The sequence below is a fragment of the Nomascus leucogenys genome, chromosome 17, assembly GCF_006542625.1.
Source record: "Nomascus leucogenys isolate Asia chromosome 17, Asia_NLE_v1, whole genome shotgun sequence".
In the NCBI taxonomy this organism is placed as follows: Eukaryota; Metazoa; Chordata; class Mammalia; order Primates; family Hylobatidae; genus Nomascus; species Nomascus leucogenys.
In genome coordinates this window covers 55,039,341-55,066,995 of record NC_044397.1, presented here as the reverse complement: position 1 = coordinate 55,066,995, position 27,655 = coordinate 55,039,341, and the positions used below count along the sequence as shown (strand labels likewise).

The 27,655-nt window shown below is 45.0% G+C and overlaps 2 protein-coding genes across 10 annotated transcripts in view; both read right to left on the bottom strand.

Moving 5' to 3' along the window:
• The window catches only part of DDC (dopa decarboxylase), a 106,359-nt gene extending 105,418 nt beyond the window's left edge, over window positions 1-941 (bottom strand). The window contains exon 1 of the mRNA XM_003275014.2: window positions 817-941. The gene's annotated coding sequence lies outside the window, so the exon portion shown is untranslated. The remainder of the gene's footprint in view (window positions 1-816) is intronic.
• Window positions 942-15,681: 14,740 nt separating this feature from the next.
• Window positions 15,682-27,655, bottom strand: part of GRB10 (growth factor receptor bound protein 10) — a 203,291-nt gene continuing 191,317 nt past the window's right edge. For all 9 annotated transcript variants that reach the window (XM_003275021.3, XM_030795845.1, XM_030795846.1 and 6 more), the window contains 2 exons: window positions 20,976-21,069; window positions 15,682-18,714 (listed from right to left, as the gene is read on the bottom strand). In XM_003275021.3, the coding sequence (XP_003275069.1) occupies window positions 18,568-18,714; window positions 20,976-21,069 (241 nt within the window). In that variant the 3' untranslated portion in view covers window positions 15,682-18,567. The remainder of the gene's footprint in view (window positions 18,715-20,975; window positions 21,070-27,655) is intronic.

Below are 27,655 nucleotides of genomic sequence, written 5' to 3'. Positions count from 1 at the left end.
AGGTGAACCTTCTTCTAGACAGAGCCCAGTGCAAACTGACCACTCAGAAGTAATGGTTTTAACTCACGTATGATGGAGAGCAACGATTTCCATCAATTAAGCTTTGATTCTTATATACTTCCAACAACAGACTTAAAACCAGGAGAACTTTGACTCCTCGAAGTCGATAACTGAACAATTCTCCCAGTAGAAATTCGTATCCGCATATGTTTTCAGATGGGAATTGTACTCAGCATGACAATTTGGTGGGAAAGATCTTCTAATTCTCCTCAAATCACACTGCATAGGTAGACACCAAATTGACCTCTAAGTGGACTATACCATACACCAAAAGGAGAGAGCCCTGACGGAGCCTCAGATGTTATAAAGCGAAGGGCAGAGTTCACGTTTACTAATCACCGCCATAAAATTACGGGATTTAATCCTCACAAGGTAGATACTAAGAAAATCCTCGTTTACAGAAGAAACAGAGGCTGGGGGAATAAAATACCCAACACCACCCCTGACGGTGCATGGAAAAAATAGAATCACCTCTGGCCTGCGTTTGCTACTGAGCCACAGTCATGAAATCATTCCCAGTACCTATCAAACATGTGTCACTGGAGTGACTGTGTGTGCATGGAGAGCCACCAAGTGCACAGCCCCCACAGAACAAAAACCCCTGCCAGCCTGCAGCAAAAGAGAAAGCACCGCACAACGTCCCTCAAGTGAGTTAACCTTTAAGCAAATGTTCAGCAACATGGGGCCAGAGAGTCAAGCTACACGTTGCTGTTTTCCACTACTACAATCTGAGTAGGTATAAATCCAGGGACTTACATGCTGGGAATTCGAATTCCTTACAGGGCTGCTCTCCTTGATGGGATTCTCCAACTTCGGGGACTGAAGAGCATGTGGAGAAGCTGCTGAGGCACTCGGCACTGACACACACAGTCACTCTTCTTGAAACTCCAAGCCACCTGTTTCCCTCTTCTTGCATTTCCAGCCTAATGTGCCAGTTAAACATTAATTCCTGATGGTGACAAAGGTCAAGGAAATCTTGAGAAATAGCTCGCCTCTGGGAATCCTGAGAGCACATTCTGAAGAGACTGTTTCATTCCAAATCCTGGAACCTTGGATCTTTCTTATGTAATTCTACATACCTCACACATTTTACTAAGCAGCCCTGATTTCAAGTTTGGAGCCCATTAAGTCATCTGATATGTTCCAGCCCTGCACCAGGTGATGCCTGCATTGCACACAGCCTCCTGCCCCTGAAGGCAGCCCCAAAGTAAGCCTGCACTTCCCGGTGCGGCACTCAGCAATATGGGTAAGATTTCCAGGTTCAGATATCAGCAGAACCCAGGAACTCACCTTCCTTCCCCAAACCCATCAAAATCATAGTTGAGATGCATGAAACAATACTCTGAGTGGAATTTGGACAAATTTATAAAGAAACCCAAAGTCGATAGAATTTTATGAGAGCACAAAGCAGGGCTGAGAAAGCCACATTAAGAAGTTGAGCAGGCACGGCCTGCAGGGATCTTAGGAGCTGGTCTTTCTGGCAGACCCCCAGCAGCTCCAAGCGTGGGGCTTGGTGGGTGTGAAGAGCAGAATGAGAGTGAGGCTGGCTGCGGGCAACTCATTAAAGGACTGGAAACAAGGCAGAGAGGGCTGTCACTAGAGGCATTTGTCACAGGCTAGATGCAGGCAAGAGCTCTCCTTGCTCTATCCTAGGGGACTGGAGCAGGCTGGGCGGGGCACCTAGGGTTTGTATTGTTAGGACTGGAACCAGAGTGAGAAGCAGAGTGACATTGAGGAGACTCCAAACCTCCACAGGAGCCATTGGAGGAAAGAGGGAAAAGAGAAAGAATGGCAAGTCAGTCCTTCAATGACGCACACCCAAATGCTCCAGCCCGGAGTCTCACAGGAGCTGAGACCCAAAGAAGTGATTGTCCTTGGTAAGGGGAAGAGTGAGGGAAGGGCTCCAAACAGGGAACAGCCTCTGCAAAGGTACTGAGGATCAAGCTCGGCATCTCCCAGGCCCTGACAGAAGGCCAACCCCTAAGGACCATTCAAAGTAGGGGAGGGGGAGTCTTGCAAGCCACGTTACATAATTTGTATCCCCCCAACTGTAATAGAAGGCATTGAAGTGTTTCTAGAAAGCAGTAACCTTAGCTTACTTATGGTTTAAGATCACTCTGGCTCTGGGGTAGAAAATGGATCAGAGGGAGATAAGGGTGAAAGGGTTAGACCCTTTAAGTTGGACCACCAATTCCCACCACATTCCTTGGATTTCTGCACTTTCCTGCAAACCAGGAGTGAATTCAAGTGAATCCATTCTAGGAGATGGGCTGGAGGAGGGAAGGGGCTTGAGATGAAGAAGCGTGGTAATATTCCCCATATGTACGTGTGTGTGTGCATGCATGTTAGGAGGTTGCTGGGGAAGGGGAGGAGGAGTCAATGGGGTGGAAGGACTACCCAGTGATGAAGCCAGTAGGCAGGGGATGACGGTCATGGACTGAGAGGAAGAAGACTGGGGTGGACCAGTATTGGGTGTGGGGAGGTGAAGGACACCAAGGATTCAGTTTGGGAATTAAATTTCAGATATCCACATATCATATGATTCGAGATGTCCAGTACAGCTCAGAAAAGAGGCCCAGACAGGAAATTAAGTTATGGGTTAAAAGTGTTTAGATGATGTTTGAAGCAATAGGACTGGAAAAAAAATATCCATATAGAAGAAAGACCACAGTTTTGAAATCCTCAAAAAAGAGAACTAGTAGTGTCCAGCTACTGACCAACAGTTATCTCTCAATAGAGAAATCTACATAGGAATCAGCATCCATTCCCAGAAGGGACTCTTTTCACATTTCCTTTCTTCTTGCAGGTGTGGGATTTATGGGGGTTGGGGTAAGGCTTCGAGGACCAAAGAAAGAAATCTAGGGCAGGGTTTCCCAACCATGGCACTTTATCAGTCAGGGTTCTCCAGAAAAGTGGAAATAATAGGATATGGATATAGGAATATAAGAAGAGATTTATTGTAGAAATTGGCTCATGTGATTATGGAGGCTGGGAAGTCCCACAGTCTTCCATCTACAGGCCGGAGAACTGGATAAGATGGTGGTGTAATTCAGTCTGAGTTTGAAGGCCCAAGAGCAGGAGAAGACGGATGTCCCAGCTCAAGAAGAGAAAGAATTTGCCCTTCATCCACCTTTTTGTTCTATTCTGGCCCTCAACAAATTGGATGTTACCAGCCCACACTGGTGAGGATGGATCTTGTTTACTTTCTGGAGATTCCAATGCCAATCTCTTCCAGAAACACCCTCATGAACACACCCAGAAATCCTGCTCTACTGGCCCTCTGGGCATTCCTTAGCCCGCTTCAGTCAACACATAACATTAACCATCCCAGCACTATTACATTAAGGCTGGATAATTCTCTGTGATGGGAGCTGTCCTGTGCATTATAGAATGTTTAGCAGCATCTGGCTTTTACTCATTAGGTGCCAGTAGTCCCCAGCGGTGACAACCAAGAATGTCTCCAGGCATTGCATGTTTCCTGGTGGCAAAATTGCCCCTGGTTGAGAATGGCTGATCTTGTGTGACCTTGTAATGCCCCAGGGCAGGGGAAGTTAGCATGGGTTGCAGTCAAGGCTGTTCCTGGAAGAGGGTGAGTCTGCTCTTCCACAGGAGCAGCAATGGCCATCTCTCATGATGCCGGAGTGGCCTGCAGTCAGTTGCAACAGTGTGCATGTTGCAGGAGGGAGACTGCAGGTGCAGATGTGACTGTGAAAGAGATTCATGGTGCACCTGAGTGTGGCTCCTGGGAGCAGAACAGATGGGGCTTCCTGCTGAGACTACTGTGTGCCAGAGCAAGGTGGGCGCTGGGGGCTTTGCTGAGGCCATGGGTGAAGAGAGAGGAGGTCTACTTCGATGCCCACACTCTGGCCAAGCCCACAGACAGGAGTGCCAGGGGAATTGAGTTTTCCCGGAAAAGCCAATTTGTTCAGGAGGTAGTGAGAATATCAATTCTGTTTTCTTTTTTTCCAGAGCAGAAGTTTTTTATTTTAATGAAGTCCAATTCATCAGTTGTTTTCCTCCATAGATTGTATTTAATGGAGGAAACTGGTGATTTATCTAAAAGGTCATCATCAAACTAAAGGTCACCTAGATTTTCTCTTGTGTCATCCTCTAGGAGTTTTATAGTTTTGCATGTTACCTTTAAGTCTATGATCCATTTTGAGTAAAGGTCTAGATCTAGATTCTTTTTTTTTTTTTTTTTTTGCATGTGGACTTCCATTTATTCCACAACCATTTGTCGAAGAGTCTATCCTTTCTTCATTGTATTGCCTTCACTCCTTTGTCAAAGACCATTTCACCATATTTGTGTGGGTCTATTTCTCAGCTCTCTATTCTGTTCCATTCATCTGTATGTCTATTCTTTTACCAACAGCACTTTCTTAACTACTGTAGCTTTGTAGTAAGTCTTTTATTCATTTACTTATTAGTTTACTTACTTATTTGAGACAGAGTCTTGCTCTGTTGCCCAGGCTGGAGTCCAGTGGTGCTATCTCGGTGCACTGCAACCTCCATTTCCCGGGTTCAAGCAATTTTTGTGCCTCAGCACAAAATTTGTAGCTGAGATTACAGGCATGTGCCACCATACCTGGCTAATTTTTGTATTTTTAGTAGAGATGGGTGTCAAGCCTCTGAGCCCAAGCCAAGCCATCACATCCCATGTGACTTGCACGTATACATCCAGATGGCCTGAAGTAACTGAAGATCCACAAAAGAAGTAAAAATAGCCTTAACTGATGACATTCCACCATTGTGATTTGTTTCTGCCCCACCCTAACTGATCAATGTACTTTGTAATCTCCCCCACCCTTAAGAAGGTTCTTTGTAATTCTCCCCACCCTTGAGAATGTACTTTGTGAGATCCACCCCTGCCCGCAAAACATTGCTCTTGACTTCACCGCCTATCCCAAAACCTATAAGAACTAATGATAATCCACCACCCTTTGCTGACTCTCTTTTCGGACTCAGCCCACCTGCACCCAGGTGAAATAAACCACTTTATTGCTCACACAAAGCCTGTTTGGTGGTCTCTTCACATGGACGCGCATGAAAAAAGGCTGTTTATTGGATTAATATAATTTCTGAACAACGGCCCACCTGTACCATACACATTCAAGGAAAAAAGTTTGAGGGCCTAGTAGATACTGGGGCTGATGTTTCTATTATTTCCTCTAGTTTATGGCCTTCCTCCTGGCTTAAACATCCCGCTAACATGGGACTAGTATTTGTTGGAAAAGCCCAAGAAGTTTATGAGAGCACATTTATCTTGCCTTGCACTGGCCCTGATGGTCAAAAGGGTAAAATTCAGCCTTATATCATGTCAATCCCCATTAATCTTTGGGGTAGAGAGTTACTGGCATAATGGGGGGCTGAAATTGATATTCCACGTAACTCTTACAGTGCTCCCAGTCAGCATATGATGGAAAACAAGGGGTTTGTTCCTGGACTTGGTATCGGTCCAAAACATGAAGGGATTACTAAACCCCTCCCAATTGCTGTAAAAGAAGACAGAGCTGGATTAGGTTATCCTTTTTAATGGCAGCTGCTGCCAGGCCTCCTGATCCTATTCCTTTACAATGGAAATCAGACAATCTGTTTGGATAGAGCAGTGGCTGCTTTCTAAAGAAAAACTGGAGGCTTTAACTCTCTTGGTTTCTCAACAGTTACAACTTGGAAATGTGGAACCTTCTCTTTCCCCCTGGAATTCTCCTGTGTTTCTAGTAAAATAGAAATCAGTTAAGTGGCAGATGGTAATAAATTTAAGGGCCATTAACGCTGTAATTAAACCTATGAGGGCCATCCAACCCGGCATGGCTGCCCCTGCTTTAATACCTAAAAATTGGCCTCTCATAGTTATTGATCTTAAAAATTGTTTTTTTCATATTGCTTTACATAAATCGGATTGCGAAAAATTTGCTTTTACTCTACCATCTATCAATATTCAGGAGCCTGCAGCTCGTTATCAATGGAAAGTACTTCCTCAGGGAATGCTAAATAGCCCTACAATCTGCCAGCTTTATGTTGGGCAAGTACTTTCACCAGTTCAAGCCCAATTTCCCAAGGCCTATATTCTTCATTATATTGATGATATTTTAATTGCTGCCGCCACTGATAAAGAATTAATTGACTGTTATCAAATTATGAGCTGCTGTGTTACAGAGGCTGGATTACACATTGCTCAGGATAAAATTCAACAGACCACTCCTGTTCAATATTTAGGAATGGTGGTCGATAAACAACGTATTCAACCTTAAAAAATTCAATTAGGAGAGATTCTTTGAAAACTTTAAATGACTTCCAACAACTTTCGGTAACATTGATTATTTAAGACCTACTTTAGGCATTCCAACCTATGCACTGTCTAACTTGTTTTCTACACTGTGGGGAGATTCCAGTCTCTGCAGTCCCAGGACTTTGACCCCTGAGGCTTCACTAGAACTGGAATTTGTAGAGGAAAGAATCCAGATCACCCAGTTATCTACAGTACAGCCATCTCAGCCTTCTCACCTTCTAATTTTTGCTTCATTGTATTCCCCTACTGGGCTAATAGTTCAACATAATGATTTAGTAGAGTGGTGTTTTCTTCCTCATTCTGTTGAAAACTTTGTCTGTTTATCTGGACCAAATAGCCATCTTAATTGGACAGGCTTGGTGTAGAATACCTAAAATTTCTGGATTTGATCGAAATTTAATTGTAGTTCCTTTAAATCGGCTTGAAGTTCAAGCCACCTTTCAACATTCCATACTGTGGCAAATTCACTTGGCTGATTTTATTGGTGTTATTGACAATCATTATCCAAAAAACAAATTGTTTGATTTTATAAAAATGACATCTTGGGTGGTCCCTTGATTAACCAAAGATCAGCCCATTCCTGAGGCCGTTACAGTGTTCACTGATGGCTCCAGTAATGGAAATGCTGGTTATGTGGGTCCTACAGACAAGCTTATTTCTACCCCTTATACCGCTGCTCAAAAGGCAGAGTTAATTGCTATAATTACTGCCTTACAGGATTTCCCCAAACCTTTAAATATTGTCTCTGATTCTACTTAACGTGGGAAAGAGGATATGCTTGTGTTTCACCAGGAGATCATCAAACAAAAACCACAGAGAAAAGACGTCCGCCTCACAAACCGCCCTCAGACGTGGTGAGATCTGTGCCAACTCCTCGGAAGCTGGCATGCCAAATCAAAATGGGTCTGATTCAATCCTCCCTGATGGCAATGGGGACCCATCTAACTAATCCCACTTCTCCTGATTACCTTTCTTTTTCTCCTTACAAACCTAAAAATCTCACCATTTCTATTAGCCTCAAAATAACATCCCTCTGTTCTTCTCTTCCTCCTTCAGCATGGAATCTCTCTTACACTAGGTTTTATTTAATGATTCTCCTCCTTATACTTTCTATCTCACCAGTTTCCTCTCACACTGATTTACCTGCTACACAAAATTATTCTTATTGGGCTTATGTACCTTTTCCTCCACTTATTCGACCTCTCACCTGGATGGAAGCTCCTGCAGAAATCTACACTAACAATAGTGTGTGGATGCCTGGAGCTACAGATGACCGTTGCCCCACTCAACCAGGAGAAGAAGGCACTGCATTTAATGTTACCATGGGTTATAGATACCCTCCTCTGTGCCTCGGACATGCACCTGGTTGTATCCATATAGAAACCCAAGTCTGGGCTGCTTATCTTCTGGAGAGATCAGCTACAGAAAAATCAGGACATTTGGTCTCCAGCCTCTCCCTTTCTCCTTTAAAACAAATGAAAGGGAGAGTAATGGGAGATACTCCACACTTTCAATATAAACCTGCAGGAAAGCCATGCCCTAAAAATTTTGAGGGCCAATCTAAAACCTTAATTTGGGAAGATTGTGTTAACTCACATGCAGTAATACTAAAAAATGACTCACATGGTTTAGTAATAGACTGGGCACCAAAGGGCTATTTAAAACACAATTGCTCCTCTGGCAGAAGGGAATGCCTGGAGGCTACTTATTTTATTTCTTATCAGGAGAACGAGAATCATTATTCTACTTTGCTTAGGAGGTTCAGCTCGTTCTATCCCTTAAAATGGGAAGATAAAGATATTATCCCCCCGAGGCCTCATATGATATTCCCCATTCTGAGCCCAGAACACCCAGAACTTTGGAAATTGGCTATTGCCATGTCTGGACTGCGAGTATGGGAAGGGGAAACTATTCTGTCTGTTTTCCCCATTATCCTCCCCCTCTCTCAGTATCAACGTAGATCCAGACATTCTACTTTACTTACCTCCAACCTGACTGTTCCCATACAGAGTTGTGTTAAGTCTCCTTACATGCTGTTAGTGGGAAATATCAAAATTTGGATGAACAATCAAACTGTCCAATGCATTAATTGTCATTTATACACTTGTACTAACTCCCATTTTGACTCCAGGAAAAGGGTAATGTTGGTTCAAGCTCAAGAAGGAATCTGGATTCCAGTAACCTTGCCCAGACCTTGGGAATCCTCCCCCTTGATACATTGAATTAATGAAGTGTTACAGCGAATTCTAAAAAGATCTAAGAGATTTGTTTTCACTTTAATCGCTGTGATCATGGGCCTAATTACAGTCACTACAATGGCCACCACTGCCAGAATGGCGTTACATCAATCTATTCAAACAGCTCATTTTGTTAATGATTGGCAAGCCAATTCCACGTAAATGAGGAATTCTCAACAAGGCATTGATCAAAAATTGGCTAATCAAATTAATGATTTCAGTCTGTTATTTGGCTTGGAGATCGAGTAGTGAGTTTCGAGCATTGCATGCAAATGCAGTGCGATTGGAATACCTCTAATTTCTAAATCACCCTGTATTCCTATAATGAGACTGATCATTCATGGGAAATGGTCAAAGGACACCTTCTGGGTAAGGATGATAATTTATCATTGGACATAACTGAATTAAAGTAACAAATTTTTAAAGACTCTCAAGCTCATTTATCCATTGTGCCTGGAGATGAGGCATTAGATCAGGTGGCAGAAAATCTTTCTGGACTAAACCTCATAACTTGGATTAAGTCTATTAGGGGCTCCACTGTAGTAAATTTTGGAATTATGTTTCTCTGTTTAATCAGCTTGTCTTTAGTGTGCCAGACCAGTCAAAGAATCCTGCGTCAAAATCAAGAGAACGAACAAGCCTTCATCACCAAGGCACATTTATATAAAAAGAAATGTTGTGGGAAGTCAGGGATCCTGAATGGAGGGACCTGCTGAAGCCATGACAGAAGAACATAAATTGTGAAGATTTCATGGACATTTATCACTTCCCCAGTCACTACTCATAATTTCCTATGCCTGTCTTTAATCTCTTAATCCCGTCATCTTCGTAAGCTGAGGATATATGTCGCCTCAGGACACTGTGATGATTGCGTTAACTGCACACATTGGTTGTAAAGCATATGTGTTTGAACAACATGAAATCTGGGCACCTTGAAAAAAGAACAGGATAACAGCGACGTTCAGGGAACAAGGGAGATAACCATTAGGTCTGACTGCCTGGGAGCCAGGCAGGACAGAGCCATATTTCTCTTATTACCGAAAATGGGTAAGAGAAATATCACTGAATTCTTTCCCTGGTAGGGAATATTAATAAGTAACAGCCCTGGGAAAAGAATGCATTCCCAGGGGGGGCCTCTAAAATGGCTGCTCTGGGCGTGTCTGCCTTATGCAGGTGCAGATAAGGGATGAAACACGCCCTGGCCTCCTGCAGCGCTCCCAGGCTTGCTAGGATTAGGAAACTCCAGCCTGGCGAATTCTAGTCAGACCAGTTCTCTGCTCTGGAATCCTGTTAAGATGTTTATCAATGACAATGCGTGCACAGTGGGACATGGAACTTCATTAGCAATTCTAGTTTCTCCCTGACCTTGTGATCTTGCCTTGACCTTCTGCCTTGTGATATTTTATTGCCCTATGAAGCATGTGATCTCTGTGACCCATACCCTTTTCATACACTCCCTCCCCTTTGAAAATTGCTAATAAAAACTTGCTGGTTTTATGGCTCAGGGGGCATCATGGAACCTGCCAACATGTGATGTCTCCCCCAGACACCCAGCTTTAAAATTTCTCTCTTTTGTACTCTTTCCCTTTACTTCTCAGACCGGCCGACACTTAGGGAAAATAAAAAAGAACCTATGTTGAAACACTGGGGGCTGGTTCCCCCAATACACCATGACAACAGAGTCCCCAGTCTAGAGACTCACTGTCCCAGCACTTCCTCAGTCACTTGGATTCCTGATCAAAGACAAAGTGATCCTCTCATTACTTTTTAAATTAATTCAAATCAACCTTCCTGTAACCAGGCTGTGATGCATTACAGCTGGAATTCACACCTATCCTCTTGCTTCTGCCTGGCCTGGGAGATGCAGAGAGTTGGTATTGGCAGTCTCATTTTGCAAATGAGCAGAGGGGTGAGTGGAGTCAGGAGGCATAGCTGGAGGGTGTCCTTCCAGGGGTGTTTAGGTTGGCAAGAGGGAGAGGTGGTGACACACAGTCCCTTTGCTGTTACCTGGCCATAGGTTTAACATGACTTTGAAGGCCACTATTAGGTTCTGCAAAGGATGATTCAGTGCAGACCTCAGCTGCAAGGAGAGAGGATGGAGGGTACTGGGAGAAACCCAGCCAGGCCAGTGGGAGACCAGGTGCTGGCCTGGCTTTGCATGAAACAGCTGTGTAAACCTGGACATGCCAAATCAACTGGTTTCCTTTCCCTTTGGTGAGCAGCAGGTGGCTGGTGGGCCTCGAGCAGGGAGTAAGACTGAGACAACAGGGGGCTGCACTGCCTCCAGCCCTGGGCATCATCTGCAGCACCCTGGGGAAAAATGGAGTCTGCCAGTGGGTGGTGCTGAGCTGGAAGCTGCCTGTGTCCTGACTGGGGCCCGAGTCCTCCACGGGCCTTTTCCAGTGGTGCCCACTCTGAATTCACTGGCACATCCCCTGAGGGCAGCTTTGGGCACTTTAGAATTTAATCATCAGCCTTTCTGCCCACACTACCAACACCACTACATTTAGAAGCTAAAATCTCTGATGGTTTGTGGAGGGATGAAGATGAAGCAAATTTATAAATCATAAGTTACTGGAGCTCATGGAAACCTGGAGATGATCTCATTCACCTGTGGTGGTATGTGAGAAAGCACTTTAATTGCCAAATCAAAGGTTTTTACTCCACAGGCCTTAGGAAGGTCCAGAGATCTGTGGGTTTGCACAGCCCTCCAGGTGACTGATGAGCAGGCAGATCAGAGTCTGTTGCTGTGACCCAGTGGCATCCTGTTCCAGCTGTGTTGAGGATTCCCCAAGTCACGCTGCTATCGTGTGGCAGAGGAAGCCATAGGCCTGACTCCTTGGCATCTGTTAAAATTTCCTTTCCCAGTGGGGGATGCACGGAATCACAGGGGAGGCCTGGTACAAAGGCACAATTCTGTCCCTTGCTCAACCCAACTGAATCAGAATCTCTGGGCCTGAGGCCAGGAATGTGTCTGCACTGATCATATTGAAGGTACTCATTTTGGAGAGAAAAAGCCAGAAAAGCAGGTTTGGTACAGCCTGAGGTGTCTCATGTTATAGCAGGCTGAGCTATAAAACCAACACTGAAAATGCAGAATGATCCCTGTTTTAAGTATCATCGCCTAGGACAAAATGGTCTGTCTCTTGAGAAGTCCTGCACAGACAATTCTTAGTCCTGCAAGAACTAAAAAGGCAGCTGTGTCTTCAGACAAGCACCAGATGAACTTGTTGCTTACATTTCACACTTTATACTTAAACAATAAAACTATACTCCACTTTCCAGGGAGATGCTCAAATGACAGTATGCTCACAGTAACGGTGACTAACTTGGGAAATAGACAATGTACACATTCTACCTCTGGCTCACTCCAGGACATCTGCTTACTGAGTAGGGTGATACCCACTTGGGATGCCATCATTTTCCTAGGGAGGTTGTGGAGGTGGAGGCTACACAGACACATTTGAGTTTTGTATACAGCACACATTTATGACTCAAAGCCGTGGGCATTCAGTTACAATTGGAAAGCAAGCAGAAGTGGATGGTTGCTCACTGGTTGTGAGGTGAGTGTGTCTTATCTGTGGATGAGACAGAGGTGCCACTCAAGTGGAGGGACCCTCAGCCTGGAATCTGGAGTTGGGCTCCACCAATTCAGAGCATCCCCCAGACACAAAGACCAGTTCTCACATGACTCCCTCCTCATTCCGATCACCCGTAACCACCTTTGTAATTTAGGCTATCATGGCTGCTCACCTAGGCCGGAATTCTCCGACAGAACTTCCCTTGATGATGGACCTGTTCTAGATCAGCATGCTCCAACACAGTAGCCACCAGCCACGTGTGGCTACTGAGAACTAGAAATGTGGGCTGGTGCAACCGAGGACTACACTTCTCATTTTACTTTATAATTAAAATTAAAGTTTAGTCCCATGTGACTAGTATTATATTGGACAGAACACACCTATGTAGGCTGCATAATCTCTTCCTGCCTGTGGTCACATCACCCTCACGTTCATCCACACACACCTTCCAGACGAATCTCCCATAGGACTGAGGCTCACCTCTGTGCTCCCAATAGAGATCTCTGCCACAGCTCTCACAGGATCTGTGTGCACATCCATAAGTATACAATTATAGCAGAGTGGATCCGCGCCCACGTGTGAGTACACGGCTACGGCAGGGTGGATCCGCGCCCACGTGTGAGTACACGGCTACAGCAGAGTGGATCTGGCATCCATGTGTGAGTATACGGCTACGGCAGAGTGGATCCATTTGCCCACGTGTGAGTATACAGCTACAGCAGAGTGGATCTGTGTACCCAGGTGTGAGTATACAGCTACGGCAGAGTGGATCCGTGTGCCCACGTGTGAGTACACAATTACAGCAGAGTGGATCTGTGTGCCTATGTATGAATATACAGTGATGACCAATGAGAAAATGTGGTTCTATTATAAATTTACCAGCTGTCATTTCTGGAGTTTCATCTGGAAGTGGCGTAAGGGCTGGACGTGAAGGTGGCGTGACAACAGGAAGTGAGAGGAGTTGGTTGGCAGTCTTAACGGCTTACGTTGTCAAGTTCTTGAAACTCTCATACTCAGCCTTTGGACGTAAGGGTTTATTTACTTTTTTTTGTCCCGGTAGCATCCAACACAGCCCTTGTGGACTTCCCTACCCAAACTTTCTGTCTATTGGCTAGTCCAAGAAGAGCTCATCTCCTTTAAAGAACCAGCACTGATCTTCTATGTAGATACCCCAAGATAAAAGAAAATAATAGGAAAAAAAAATGGTAGCAAAGAGCATTCTGTAGAAAAACATCGCCATGAGTAGATTAAAATTGCAGCCAAACATAATGTCATGAACTTAAAAGAACAAAACAAGAAACAAGAAAGCAATCACATCACCAAAGGTCAAGGCGGAGCTGTAAGAGCTCAGGCACTAGATAAAGAAAGCTGGCAGAGCTCTGAAGAAAAACGTCAGAGAAAAGTGAAGCCAGCCTAGCAGGGAAGTGCGCATGGAAACAGCATGGAGAACAGACCCTACTGAAACACCATCGCGGTTATGGAGGAGGACAGGACTAAGACAGCAACTCAAATTCAAACGCCAAGAGAGCTGCAGGGCCCGAGAAAACGCAAATGCTAGGAGAGGTTGACAAAAGGTAGCAAACACACAATTGCCATCTTTTTGCAAAGATGTAGCAACATGGACAGAAATGGAGACACCATTTGAAGTGAAATACGCCAAGCACAGAAAGACAAGCTTTGCATGTTCTCACTCCTCTGTGGGAGCTAAAAAAGTGGATCTCATGAAGATAGAGAGTAGACTGGTGGCTACCAGAGGCTGGGAAGTGGGGTGGAGCAGGGGAGGAAATGGAAACATTTATAAGGACTGTACACTTAAAATGTAAAGATGGTAAATTATGTATGTCTATTTTACCTCAATAAAAAACAAAAGGAACAAAAAATGTATTTAGATGCAATTCACAAAACATTCCCAGAAATCAAATGAAACTTTGATGTAGCTACAGATCAAAAGTGCCCACCATGTCCTGAAAAACAAAAAATGACACCAATTGCCACCAACCCCAGTGTCTTTCTCCTTGTTCCCAGAGGACCCCGAGTTCCCCGAGGGGCACCACTCATCCTGAAGTGCCCTTTGCTAGCTGTGCTGAAGCCAGCAGCCACGGGCACTCTGTCACGTGGCCCTTGGTTGATCTCTGCAGGCCTCCCAAGCTGCCCATCTTGTGGATGATGACTGGGGACAGCAGATGACGCCCAAGTTTGTCAAAGGCGGATTTTTCATTTTTGTTTCCTGCCCTTCTTAAGGTTGTATAACTTCCAAAATGAAAAGGGGTAACGCTGCATTTACCATTCTATAATCAGAAGATGTTGAATATCTTACCTTTTTACACTTAAGAAGCTAAGGCTTTTATCATTAAACAAAATCCCTTTTTATAATTTTACTAATCACTCAAATGCTGTGAAAACCGATGAAGAACGTGCTGGAGGCAGTGAGATGCATTCTCGCGTTGTGCCACAAGGGTGCTCTTGGGAGGCCGTCGGCTGGCCCTGCGTGGCTGCACCTATAAGCTTCTTTGGTGTTCCCATCAACACCTGCGGTTGGCCCAGTGGGTCCCCACCTGCCCTGGGCTCTCCTTGTATGTTGAAGCAGAGGGTGGGCTTCCAGAAACTGAGAATTCAGATTCTGAAAACAAATGACCGGAGAGTCCACACAGCACAGGGGCCCTCCTGCTGGTAGACCCAGCTAGCTTGTGACAACATGCACATGCCCTCCAGCTGACCAGGGTATGACAGGGAAGAGGTGTAAGATGGCGAGTCTGGCCCAAGTGTCAGGTCAGTAGGTCAGCCAGGATCCTCCCAGGCAAGGGCCGGAGAAGCAACAATAATGGGCATCTATTCTTATTCTGTCCGTTGTTTGCTGGCTTAGAAAACCTAGGCTCCAGACATTTTAATTGTCCTACTGCAGTGGGAAAAACGCCAGTTGGGCTCAAGGGTGAATGTGAGTCTCTTGAGGTCTTTCTTAAGCCTGTGTGGGTATCTGACGGTTTCTGAAACCTTCTGAGGTCTGTTATTTTTATGGGGGAGGAGAGGCCGGCTGAGAATGTCTTGCCACCAACTTGGAGCACTAAGCAGCCAAGAGTCTGGTGTCTCACGAGGGCTGTGCAAGCTTGTGTGTGACACGTCTCAAACAGCTATGGATTCCTTGTGATAGTGTCTAGCTAGTGGTAAGAAGTGTGTTTTTAATATTCTAAGTCATTTCAAAAGTTTTTTAGTGGATGACAGGCCAGTGTTTTTTTTTTTTTTATTTTGTTTTGACAGGAATCTTGCTCTGTCACCCAGGCTGGAGTGCAATGGCACAATCTCGGCTCACTGCAACCTCCACCTCCCAAGTTCAAATGATTCTCCTGCCTCAGCCTCCTGAGTAGCTGGGATTACAGGTGCGTACCACCACGCCCGGCTGATTTTTATATTTAGTAGAGACGGGGTTTCACCATGTTGGTCAGGCTGGTCTCGAACTCCTGACCTTGTGATTGGCCAGTGTTTTAAAATTAGAAACAGACACACCAGCAATAGAAAATGAAGAACACTGTATTAATGTTTATTTCTAATTACAAGAAACAGAACATCAGTCCCTTATTTGTACAAAAATACCTGAAAGTTTACAATTAGGTTCACGAGCCAAAGAGCTATGTACAGAATGAAGCAAAGCACATGGAATAAAGGTTTTGTCTCTTCATTAATACCTTCTGCATTCCCTGAAAACGTTTATACACGCCAGGCCAATTTACAGTCACTGCAGTTTGCACTGTGACATCACAAATCTACCGCCAGCTTGCCCGCCCCCGGAAAGGCGCAGAGATCGGTCATACTGTCAGGTATTAAGTGCAGAAAAGAGAAGACAAAACATCTAGGCTGAGGCACATGTTTCTTCAAGGTTTAGCAAACAAAAGAACGTTCTGGAACTCTAACACCTAGTGTAACAGAGCTTACCTATTAAACTCTAATAACCAAAGCATTTGGCGTTTTCCTTCTCAACTTCGTCCCGGTTGCTACATGGAGTTTCATTTAGAAAAGAAAATCACAGGCAGAGATACAAAGTCAACAGGCTCCAAAACAACCCTGAGCTGTCCCCTTTACATTCATGTCAATTAAATACAAAAATAAAAGTCAAATGTCCTTCCGTCCCCGGTTTGCGGGACTTGTTCTCAGGTGGAATTCCCAGCTGCCCAGCGCGAGGCCAGCGAGCTGGGGGCCTTAGGAAGTCTGCCGCCACGCGGAGGCGGTTTACATTCTCCAACAATTCACTTCGGCAGGGAAAATACAAAAGACTACGTCAAACCAGCTACATACAAAACTGTGAATCAGAGTCAAGCTTTTGTTCTCCTTTTAAATAAACGCATATTTATAAATATGAAATACTGCAAATACAAGCTGTCTATCGGAGAGAGGCGTGAAAGAGAGAGATTATACACTGATGGGACTGGTCTACGTACACAGAAAAAGGAAATCCTAGAGTTGTTTTTCCTTGAAAAGGGTTTACCTCGAGCCAGTGAAGAGAAAGGAATCGTGGTGTAACTGCAATGTCCGTCCCTACAGTGAAGCCTGCTGCCAGCTGTGAACGCGAGAATTATCTTACTGTCAATAGTTTGAAAGACTGACTGGCTGCGAAAGGAAGAAAATGCAATTGAGCACTGATGGTTAAAAACATGTTTTGCTAGAAAATTCTTCATTTGTATACCTTTCATGGAAAACAACTAGAGTGTGGTCTGTAGATTGAAATACAGTGTTACTATACGGTAGACTGACTTCCAGCTGATTGGCCTTACTGAAGCTCGTGACACTGCTCTAGGCTACGGGGGTTGACTGAGGAGCAGAGAAATGCTGTTCCTTAGGGAGCACTTCAGTGGGGCGGATTTGGGGCAATATCGTGGCTAGCACAGATTCATAGAAGCCAGGCAGGTGTTGTCTTGAAAAAGGAAATCATTCTGCTCACCACAGTAGTTTGCTGCTTGTCAAAGGAGTCCTTTCTGCTTTGCAGGGATCAAAGGTAAGGAAATGGCCACTCTCACACCTGATCACTAAGCTAAGGGGACGTGGCAAAGGGGGCCACCCGAGGGGTGGAGGGGACCAAGTGACAACTCAAGCCACCGTCTGACTCATCTCCCGGAGCGGGGGCAAAGTGTTGTGTTGACAAAACTCTTCCATGTCCACAACCACTGTGAGGTACTTCTGACCCTAAGCCAGCAGAGGAGGAGCCTCTAGCTGCTCTGCGTTCACTGGCTTATGGGGGTTTTCAGCAGGACGGAGGGCTGCAAGCAAAGATCTTTAAATATCAGCCTGTGCCTGTGCCCTCTGCAGCGTTTCCTTGTCTTTATCACCATGGAAACCCACGAGACACAGCACGAAGACAACCAGGTGCCATTTTCTCTTTAGATCCTTTAATCCCCCGAGGGACATCAGCCGTGAAACGACTCACACCACTGCAGCAGCAGGGGTAAGGCAGTGATCGTTCTAGAACAGGCTGAAGGCTGTGGAAACGCAAGGCTGAAGTACCCAGGTGGATGATACAGCATCCACTGCTGGCCGATGACGGGTGCCAGGTGTGTCTCAAGGAGGCTGGCCCACGTCAATCTAGAGGCGAGGCCATTCAGCCTGCTGTTTGTAGGAACAGTGAATTTTCCGAAGGAATAAAGTCTCCTGCACTGTGCAGAACAAGACACACTAATAACAAGAGGATCTGACATCTGAGCATAGAGAAATGATTAACAGACTGTGGTTGCTTGACTGAGTCCACAAAACATGCCAAATGCCTACCACAGTGACACCTTTTATTTTAACAAGAAAGCTTTTCAAGTATACTGGGAAGGGCTGGGTTTGTCATTTGGGAGCTGAATCCACACCGTGGTAGTCGGCAGAGGGTGTGGAGGACCCTCTGGGAACATTTGGGGACCCATATTCAGTTTGAAATCTGCCCATTCAAAACTCTTTCTGTATTATGTGAGTTGAAACGCCACATCCCCCTCCTACCATAGGCTGAATACAATATTGAAAACAAAGAAGGAGTGCAAAAAAGTGATCAATACAAAAAAAGTAAACATATCAGTTTTAATTGTCAAGATTATTCCAGGGCAAGAGTTCATTTCCAATCACTTCTCTCCGGTTCTTGTTCCTAAGCGGCCCAAGCCAAGATGATCATTCCAGTTTATTTTCAAATTTCCGCTGGATCTTCCATGCCCTCCCCAATTTGGCCGACGCAGAGGGAGGTGACCCTGCTGGGTTCACAGCAGCAAATCGTCGTTTAAGTCCAACAAACTAGTCAATCTTGGTCAGCTGGCACCGAACGAACCCATCTCACTCTGGGTCCCCAGGTGCAGAATCGATGTGTGTTCTTAACCAACGCACAGACCGCTTCTTCACTCCAGTGTTCACTTCCTCCAGTCTTCAGCCGAGAGGACATCTGCGGTCATAAGGCCACTCGGATGCAGTGGTGCTTGAGTTTGCAAGGCAGGACTCCTTTGTTCAGCTGGTAAAAGTCAACCAGCTGGATCAGGTCAGAGAATTTGGTGTTCCCGTCATCTAGGCTGAAGAATGTCTGCCCGTCGTCCTCGCACTGGAGAGACACAAGAACACTTGCCAGGTTAGAGGCCGCCACCTCAGGGAACAGAACGGGGCCCATGGCCAGCAGCAGCTACATCTGCCCATGATTTGATTCCAGAGGGACACACAGGGCAAGGTAGGCTAGAAAACACCAGGGGCGGGAAGGACAGGGGAGCAGAGGATGTGTGCTGGGGGCTGCCACGTCCCTGAGCGAGGGACAGACTTTGGGTGGGCTGCGGAGGCTGCTGAGGACAGCTAGCTCCCCTGCTCCCTGAGGTGGTCAAGGGGAAGGGCTCGAAGTTGCCCCCAGTTCACCCAGCTCGTGAGAATTACATTTACCAGTTAACTTGTAAGTACCCACTGTACACAGCATGCCCCGAGAAGACTGCACAAACCTGGGTCCTCACTATACAACAACCTCGGCCAACTCCTGAGGCCCCAGGGGTTTACTCTGCTCCATGATGAAGCAACTGTTGGGTGGCTATGAGGGATTAATAAGCTCACGCAGGTAAATTCCCTTCCTAGGTCCCTGAATATGGGGCAGTTATTTTTATTAAAGCAGGGGAATGCCACAGTATCCCCCAGAGAGAATCATATTCCTAACACCTGTTTTAACTCAGTGAGTTTTCAATTGGATGACTGTAGTACAGTGCAAAACACTGCAGAAAGGAGGTCGTGTTGTTCACAGGGAACAGGTCAGCTTTAAGGCTTGGCTAATTAATGAGCTTGGAACCACTTCGTAACTCTCAAACCACTGCTAGAGCTAACAGCACATCCCACAGCCAGTCTTCACACACACAGGCTGCAAACTTAACGCCCGAAGCCCCAAGTTGCTGCTCTTTTGTTGCGTGTAGGATTTGGGCATTACACACTCTGCCCACCATGAAAGCCCCCTTCTTTCTTTCTTTTTTTAATTTACTCATCCAGCCTAAAATGTCACTTTTCATTTTATATTTTGAGCTAAAATTATAACTGTGTGAATAATATAATGCAGTAGAAGAACAAAAAGGATCGTCTACGCAGCACTTTCCCTAGGATAGTAATTCCTGTATTTGCATATAAGGTTGGCTGGAAGCTGGGAAGGCTGGACTCGACCCCAGATTCTGTTCCTCACCCCAGCGCGGTGCAGGGAAAGCCACTGACAGCCATGAGCCTCATTTTCCTCATGAGTAAGGTGGGGATGTCAGCACACAGCAGGAAGCAAGCAGCCACGGAAAAGACAGTGCATGGCACACTGCCTTCCCCTGGCTCACAAAAGCTAAGCAAGACACCCTCCTCATCCTGTATGGTCCATGGCTGCCAGTCACTACACGATTCTTGAGATCATAACAAAGTCCTGGGGATCAGATAAGCCTGAAGAACTCCAGGTTCAACTGTGTAAAACAGGTGAGTTTAGCTAATTTAAGCCTTCTCAGAGCTTTTTCTTTGCTGACATGCAGATTGAATCTCTGAGAGGCAACATCCAGCCAGCCTCTTTTGGTAGAGTTTGCGTTCCACAGGATGCATTTCACAAACATTATCATTACCTGCAGAATTTATCAATTCAGCATGTAAACAGCTGCTATTAATTTTGTGCATTGTATTCTCAACTAAACTGAATTCTTGCAGGCACTGATCTAGCACTCTAATCATGAACTAGAATTGAACTGTGGCATACTGAAGTGAGAGGTAAACAACATCAGGCAAATCAAACATAAAGTGCTTTGTCATAAAAAGTAGTGTTGATTAATGTATTCTGTAATGAAGTTTTTGGAATTGTTCAAAGGGAGAATGGTCTTTAGATCCAAGGACCATGTGGAAGGAGAAACAAAATTAATCTTTGGGAGGCCATTTATGCTTCTTGGATAGCCCTGGTGCACACCAGGACAAATTACAAGACTCCTCAGACTCCAGCAGCCAACAGGCAACCCTGCTGCACAATTCCTGCCTTCCAGACCCATGTGCTCACGGCTGCTGGGCCCTCAGCTAATTCTCCTCCACCTCCCCTTCCTGTGACCTTGGTCCTCCCCATCAGTACCCTTTCGGCTGCAACCAAGAGCTCACAGGCTCAAGGGGGGCCTCAACACCCTATCGCCACTTTCAGGATTATTTCTAGGGAAATGTTTTTCTAATTTCAAAAGACAAACCTGTAAAGAAATTCTTGAAAGTTGCTTACCTGCAGCCTTGAAACTGTCTGATACTTACTGGTCTTGTCGGTTTATAACTTGAAAATTGCATTAAGAATGAAACCAGAAAACAAACCACAAGGACTGGTCTGAGAACATCAATACTTACAGGTAAGATCTGGAAATTTTTAATTTTCTGGTGATGACACAGTGTGAGTACAAATGCCTTTGGATTACTCTGGCTGTCACGGAGGAGAAAAAGCCTGGGGAAGGGAAAATAGTTGATTGCTAAAATATTTTAAAATCTGGAACTAATCACACACACACACACTCTCTTTCACACACACACACACACACAGGCTTGGAGCCACAATGCTTCGGCATCTGAGTGGCCTCTAGGGGCAACAGAACCCCAGGCAAGCACCAAGACGGTAATTCTGAATTGTCATTCTCCATTGGAAAAAAGCTGGGCTCCTTGGGGATATGCCTGACTACAGGGTTAGGGCAGGGAAACTATAGGATGAAAAGGAATATTTTGTGCCTGCATATCAAGAAGTGCTCAAAGAATAATGAGGACATGTCAAAAAGACACAGGAGGCAGGATGACTAAATCTGGGCATCAAAATGAATTTTAAAAGTAATGGATCATAACCCATAAAATCGGAATCCGTGAGTCTGTAGTATTATTTAAAAATAAATGAGCAAATAAATTAATAGGGGAGAAGGCGAAGATCTTTCTTGGAGGAGAATGTCAGCCAATAAATAAAGGCACGATGCAGTCAAAAACTACCCTTTGGCAATTACCGTAGTAACTAACAATTAACGAAGGAGAGGGGGATCTTCAACAAACGCTGAAACCGGCAGATGAAAGGTGGATGAGAAACAAGAGTATTTTCATGGCATCAAAGTATGGTACTGTTAATACTTATTTACTACAAAGGGGAAAATAATAGCTTTACAGTGGAGAAATCTGGCCGACAGCATCTTCTTCATCAAGAAGTGTCTAAATTACCACCACTGGCAATGAGACAAATTGACCTTGAGGGCCTCGGGAGACGATGTACTGAAGATGACACAACATCACTTTTCTGGGGTGCTCCTGCCAAAAATGCATAGCCTGAATCTCACCATGAGTGAGGAGCCTAGGCTGAGCCCAGGCACACTCTACAAGAACTGGCTTCTACTCGAAACACAGGTCAAGATTATGAATACATGCTGGGAGAGAAGATTTAGGATGAAGATGTTCTTTTGCTATAAATGAGGCAATTAGGAAGAAGGGTATAGATTAGACAATGAACTGCATCAATGTTAACTTCCTGGTTTTTATAATGGTACTGTGGTTATAGAAGTTCTTGTTCTTAGAAATTTTACACTGTAATAATTCAGATTAAAGGGACGTCATGCCACAACTTACTCCTAAATGGTTCAGAAGAAAAAACAATAACTAAGAACAATAAGGCAAATGTGCCATAATCTTAATAAGGGTATCTGGGCGAAGTGTGTACAGTTCATCCTATTATTGCAACCTTTCTAAAACCTTAAAATTATTTTTTAAAATCTTAAATTAGAATAGCACAAAAAAGGCATAAAATCATTGTTCTTACATGAAAAAATCTGGACTTAGCTGAAAAGATAGTTATACATCAGAAAGCGAAGAAGGATCCAATGAAAGCTACAAAGAAGAAATGGCCTGAGAAGGAACTCACTTTAAATGTATCCAAAACCAAACTACAATCATCAGCAAAATCACCAGTTCTAGATTGCAATGTGAAGATGGAAAGCAGTTAAATAAGACTGGAAAATCCCATGCTGAAAAGGTAAAACAAATATATTTTACTACAGGACTTCTCAGAGCCTTAAATATGTGAAGATATTCATGGTAACTGTCTAGCAGTTTTCCAATATTATCTACGTAGAAACCTCCCCCACCCTTTCTAAAATAGCACTTTGCAGGCCTTGTGTTTTTCAGGATATACTTTGGGAAACACCGATCAGAATGGGATTCCACGGTTTGGCTTGGTCAGGCCAGATGGGATGGTGTGAGGAAGCTCAGACCCCACTGGGGAACACACGGCACCGCCAGAGAGAAGACAAGGAGATCCAGTTCTTCTCCCAAGTGCTGGTGCATGCTAGGCAGCTGTGCCCACCTCAAAGACTTGTCAGAGTCATGTCATTCCAAATAAAACATCGTTACTCTGACACCCAGAAGCTTGCCGAGCTTCAGCTCTAACTAGAGGAAACTGTGGGGTGTCCCTTTCTCTGCCATTAACTATCTGTTGTCTCCTTCTGCAGATGGGAAGCTACAGACAAGTGAATGGCAGCATGGCCCAGGCCTGTTCACCCGAGAGGGATGTGCACCCCTGAGAGGGGCAGGCTCACCCTGTGAAGTCCCAAGGCTGCTCAAAGGCTTGAGCTTTACAGGGAATGCCTGAAGGTTGTCTATCTGAGATGACTGCTATGGGGGGAGAATGGCATGGCTTAGACATCAGCAGGAATCCTGGATAGGTCACTTATTAGCTTCATCATCTTGGGCAACTTGCCTTCTCAGCCTCAATTTCTTCATCTGCAGAAGGGGAACAACACCTTTTTTTTTTTTTCTTTTCTTTTTTTTGAGACGGAGTTTTGCTCTTGTCACCCAGGCTGGAGTGCAATGGTGCAATCTCAGCTTACTGCAACCTCCGCCTCCTGGGTTCAAGCGATTCTCCCCTCTCAGCCTCCCAAATAGCTGGGACTACAGGCGCCCGCCACCACACCCAGCTAATTTTTATACTTTTAGTAGAGATGGGGTTTCATGGTATTAGCCAGGCTGGTCTCAAACTCCTGACCTCAGGTGATCTGCCCACCGCGGCCTCCCAAAGTGCTGGGATTACAGGCGTGAGCTACTGCACCCAGCCAGAATAACTCTTCTCTTACAGGACCATTGAGAAGACTATGGCTGATGTATATACAGCTTTGTGCATGATCACATGCAATACAAGGTAGCTTGAAATAAGTCAATGCAATCAGCCAACTGCCACAATCCCGTGATTTCTAAGGGGATTGCAGTTATAGGAAAGATGCCCAGTGAGAAGCTAACCACATTAAGTGACTACTAACCAGGCTCAGAAGTTGTAAACACGGCCCAGGATGGACAGTGGCAAAAACCAGGTAAGTTCTTGTCTTAAGAATGGATGATAGGGATGGTGCACTCACCAGTCCATCATAAATGAATGAAGGGCCCCTTGTGACAGGACCCGACAGTGATCAGAGTACAATCTAGACCATGTTTACAAGCAAGACACTGTGCAAAGTGTTTCATGCATGTGTTAACTCATTTATCTTCACTGTGACACTGTTATCTTCATTTCACAATGATAAGGGAAGTGACACACAGAGAAGCTAAGCAACTTCCCCAAGGTCACACAGCCAGTCATGGAGGAGTTCCTCGTTCAGCAGGAAAAGCAGACGAAAAGTGAAAGTATCCCTCTTACAAGGGTGCTATGTGAGTCCTGGGGATAACACCTCTCTCTCTGCGGCTGGGAGAAGGGAAAGCTTCAAAGAATTCAAATTTTGCTGAAAAGGTTTCCTTCCAACATGTGGAGGGGCATGAAGTGCAGACAGAGGGACTGCACAGGCAGATGACACAGGGGTCGATGCCTGGCACAGCAGGAAGGCCAGTGGGGCTGGACCATGAGTGTGGGTGTGGCGGGGGGGCATCCACATGCCCTGGGGGGATAAGCGTGGTGCTGGGGGTGGGGTGGGATTGTTTGGCAGAGAGGACTACAGACCTAGATTTGCCCTTAAAAAGATCCTTCTCCTGCAGTTCTGGGATGGGCATCGGTGGCAAGACAGGAAGGAAGCAGGTGGCAAATTCAGCACAGGGCTGGTAAAGCACGAGTATGCGCGCGCACACGCTCAGCTGCATAGGTGGGGACGGGGATGAGAGAGGAGCTGCCTGGATCCTGGGATTTCAGGAATACCTTACGGGCTTATTTAAGGCTCTGATGTCTCTTTCTAACTGCATATACCATTTGAGAATAAAGCTATGGGAAATGCTGTTGTTATATTGTCTGTCCAGAATCTTGTGCTGCTTTTCGAGGTGGTTTTCTTTTTTTTGTTGTTTAACTCTTTAAACTGGCTTGCCTTCTTCATCTCTGCAGGGATCAGTAAAGATTAGAAATGCATTATTTACCTTGTTATACAAATACACCTCCTCCCTACACCCAAGAATTGAGAGGAAGATGAGCTGTTCCTGTGTTAATGCCTGAATGGATCCCGTTATCTGCATTTCTGTGTGTGGTTAGCGCTCCAGCAGCCTAAGGCAGGAGCTGGAAATGACAGCCTTGGAGACAAGGAAGGCTCCAGGGAGGACGGAGAGGAACGCCTGCTGATAAATAAGATGGGCGGCACCAGCCGGGCTGATTTGGGGAACAGAAGGTAACAGGGGTGATTATGGATAAAGCTTCTATCGCTTTACAAGTCTGGAAAGACGGATGCCTCGCCAACTGGGTTTCTGATCCAAGAAAAATTGAAAGACAAACATGGCTGGGGGAAGCAAAACGCTGACACACAATTCAGGTGTCCCAGCAGTGCTGACCTGCAATCCACCCCCACCCCAAGGCAGCCCTTTCAATCCAAAGTGGACAGAGTGGGCCTTATCCCAGAATCACTCAGGAAGCTTCTTCAAACATATGACTGCCACGCCCGCCCCCGAGGTTCTGAAACATCTTCACCTCGGGGTGATGGGTGTCCTCACTTCCCTGGCCTTGGGGGGGACACTTAGTGCCCACGGCACCAAATAAAGCCTCCTGTGGAAGTGCCACTTCTCCAGCAGAGTGACGCTACCCCGAAGTGAGCCCGCGCTGCCTCCAACAGACAGCAAGGGTAACAGAGGTCCCCCTAGAACATTCTGGGCCCACTGTTGATGTGGTTCAGGGGTATAAGCAGGTATACACTGTATTAGAAGCCCCAGAACACACAGACACCCCTAACTCAAAAACGTCACGGAAAGAGAAATTTCTGTGTTAGGCTTTTCTCTCCTCAGGCATGCCAGAAACTTTAGAGGAGAAACATACTGTTTTATAGTTAGAGGAGGGGTTGCTTCTAATGCTTTGAGAGACTGCTCTGTGATAAAGCTGACATCTCGAGTAAGGAGTTTTGGAGCAATTGTAAAGCCACATGGGAAACAAAATAAAATCAGACCCTTACTCTACCCAGCAGTAAGGATAAATAAACCCAAGTGCATCTGGGATCGAAACAAAACCAAACCAAGACCAAAAATGAACCAACAAGGACAAAAGAAAGAAAGGGAGTATGGAGAGAGCAGGAAGGAAGGAAAGAGGAGCAGAGGGAAGGAAGGAGAGAGAGGGGGAAAGAAAGAAAGGGAGTATGGAGAGAGCAGGAAGGAAGGAAAGAGGAGCAGAGGGAAGGAGGGAGAGAGAGGGGGAAAAGAATCCAGGTACAAGACAACATGAATGCACCCCTTTATGATTTAGGAGTGGGAAAAAGAAAAGTGTCTGCAACGTAACTGATTAGAAAAACGGACAAAAAATGTAAACAGGGCAGAACTGCCAAAAGACAAAGAAGTCCTTCCATACATGAAATGAGGGTCAGCTTCCTTCATGAGATGTGGCTGACAGCATGACTCTCAGATGGAAGAGGCAAGCCTGCTGAGGGACTCTGGTGACATTTCACAGTATTACATAGGCCCTGCTCTTCCACCCCACAGCCTCACTTCTCAGGACTCATAGCAAAGATACACGGCAAAATTATGAAACAATGCAGCACTGTGTCTCATAACATTTGCCTGGAAACATGGTAACATCCCTCAGTAGGGGACATTTTAAAAAATGATGTTCCGTGTACATAAAAGAAAACCCAAGAGTGGAAAAGAAAATGTGGGCCATCGCCATGCGCTGCTGTGGACCGACCCTTGGGACGCAGAGACTGCAGGAACTGCGCAGCACGCTACCTTTGCTTAGCAAAATCTTTTCACTCGTATTTGTACAATGAAATGACAGAAGGATAAACAAACACTAATAAAAGCTGTTTATCTGTTGTAGGGGTTGGGAGGCAGAGTTGAGTGGACAGGGCATGTGCCTTATTTCATAGATCTGACTTTGGAACCATGAAAATGTTTTATGCAATTTACAAAGCAGCATTCAACCAAAAAGAAAATAAATCAGATCCACTTGCAAACACTAAAGAGAAACTGAAACAAACAAACCTGATTTACCCAGCAGTTTGGTGACAGAACCATAGAGAAGAATTACTTTAAGTGACTTTGGGCAAGGTATTTTAAGGTAACCTGCCTGGATTAATCCTTACGGATTAAAAGGACTGCAAAGAAATCGCAATTCAGGAGTCTTACTGAATTAATATCAGCATTAACATTTTCAAGATATTACATGTATGTATTTTATATTATGTAACATAAAGTAATAAGTAATTAAGTTAATGCCATGAACAGAGATCATCAGAGGAAAAAACAACAAAATCAAAGAAGTAAAAAATCCTGTAATCTCAAATTTGAATTAGCAATATCAATGTGAACCCAACATTTATTTTTTGTTTTAAAAAAGCCCATGTCCTAGCTCTGTTTACTAAAAAGATCTAAAGATTGTAGTCTCCAAATACCATTTTCCATTAGAAAGAATCAGGGTCCCTGTGAGAAATGCATCATTTGAGTCTAATACATCTTGTCACCCCAAAATCAAATACCATTAATGCTAGCTCAAAAGAACTCAGGAAGCAACTTGAAGGACCCATCGTCCAATGAGGGGCAAAGTGAGCATCAAGAAGAGGAGGTTTTGACTGAAATAAATCAAACACAAAAATCTAAGTTCATAGTAACAGTTTAAACAAAATCCA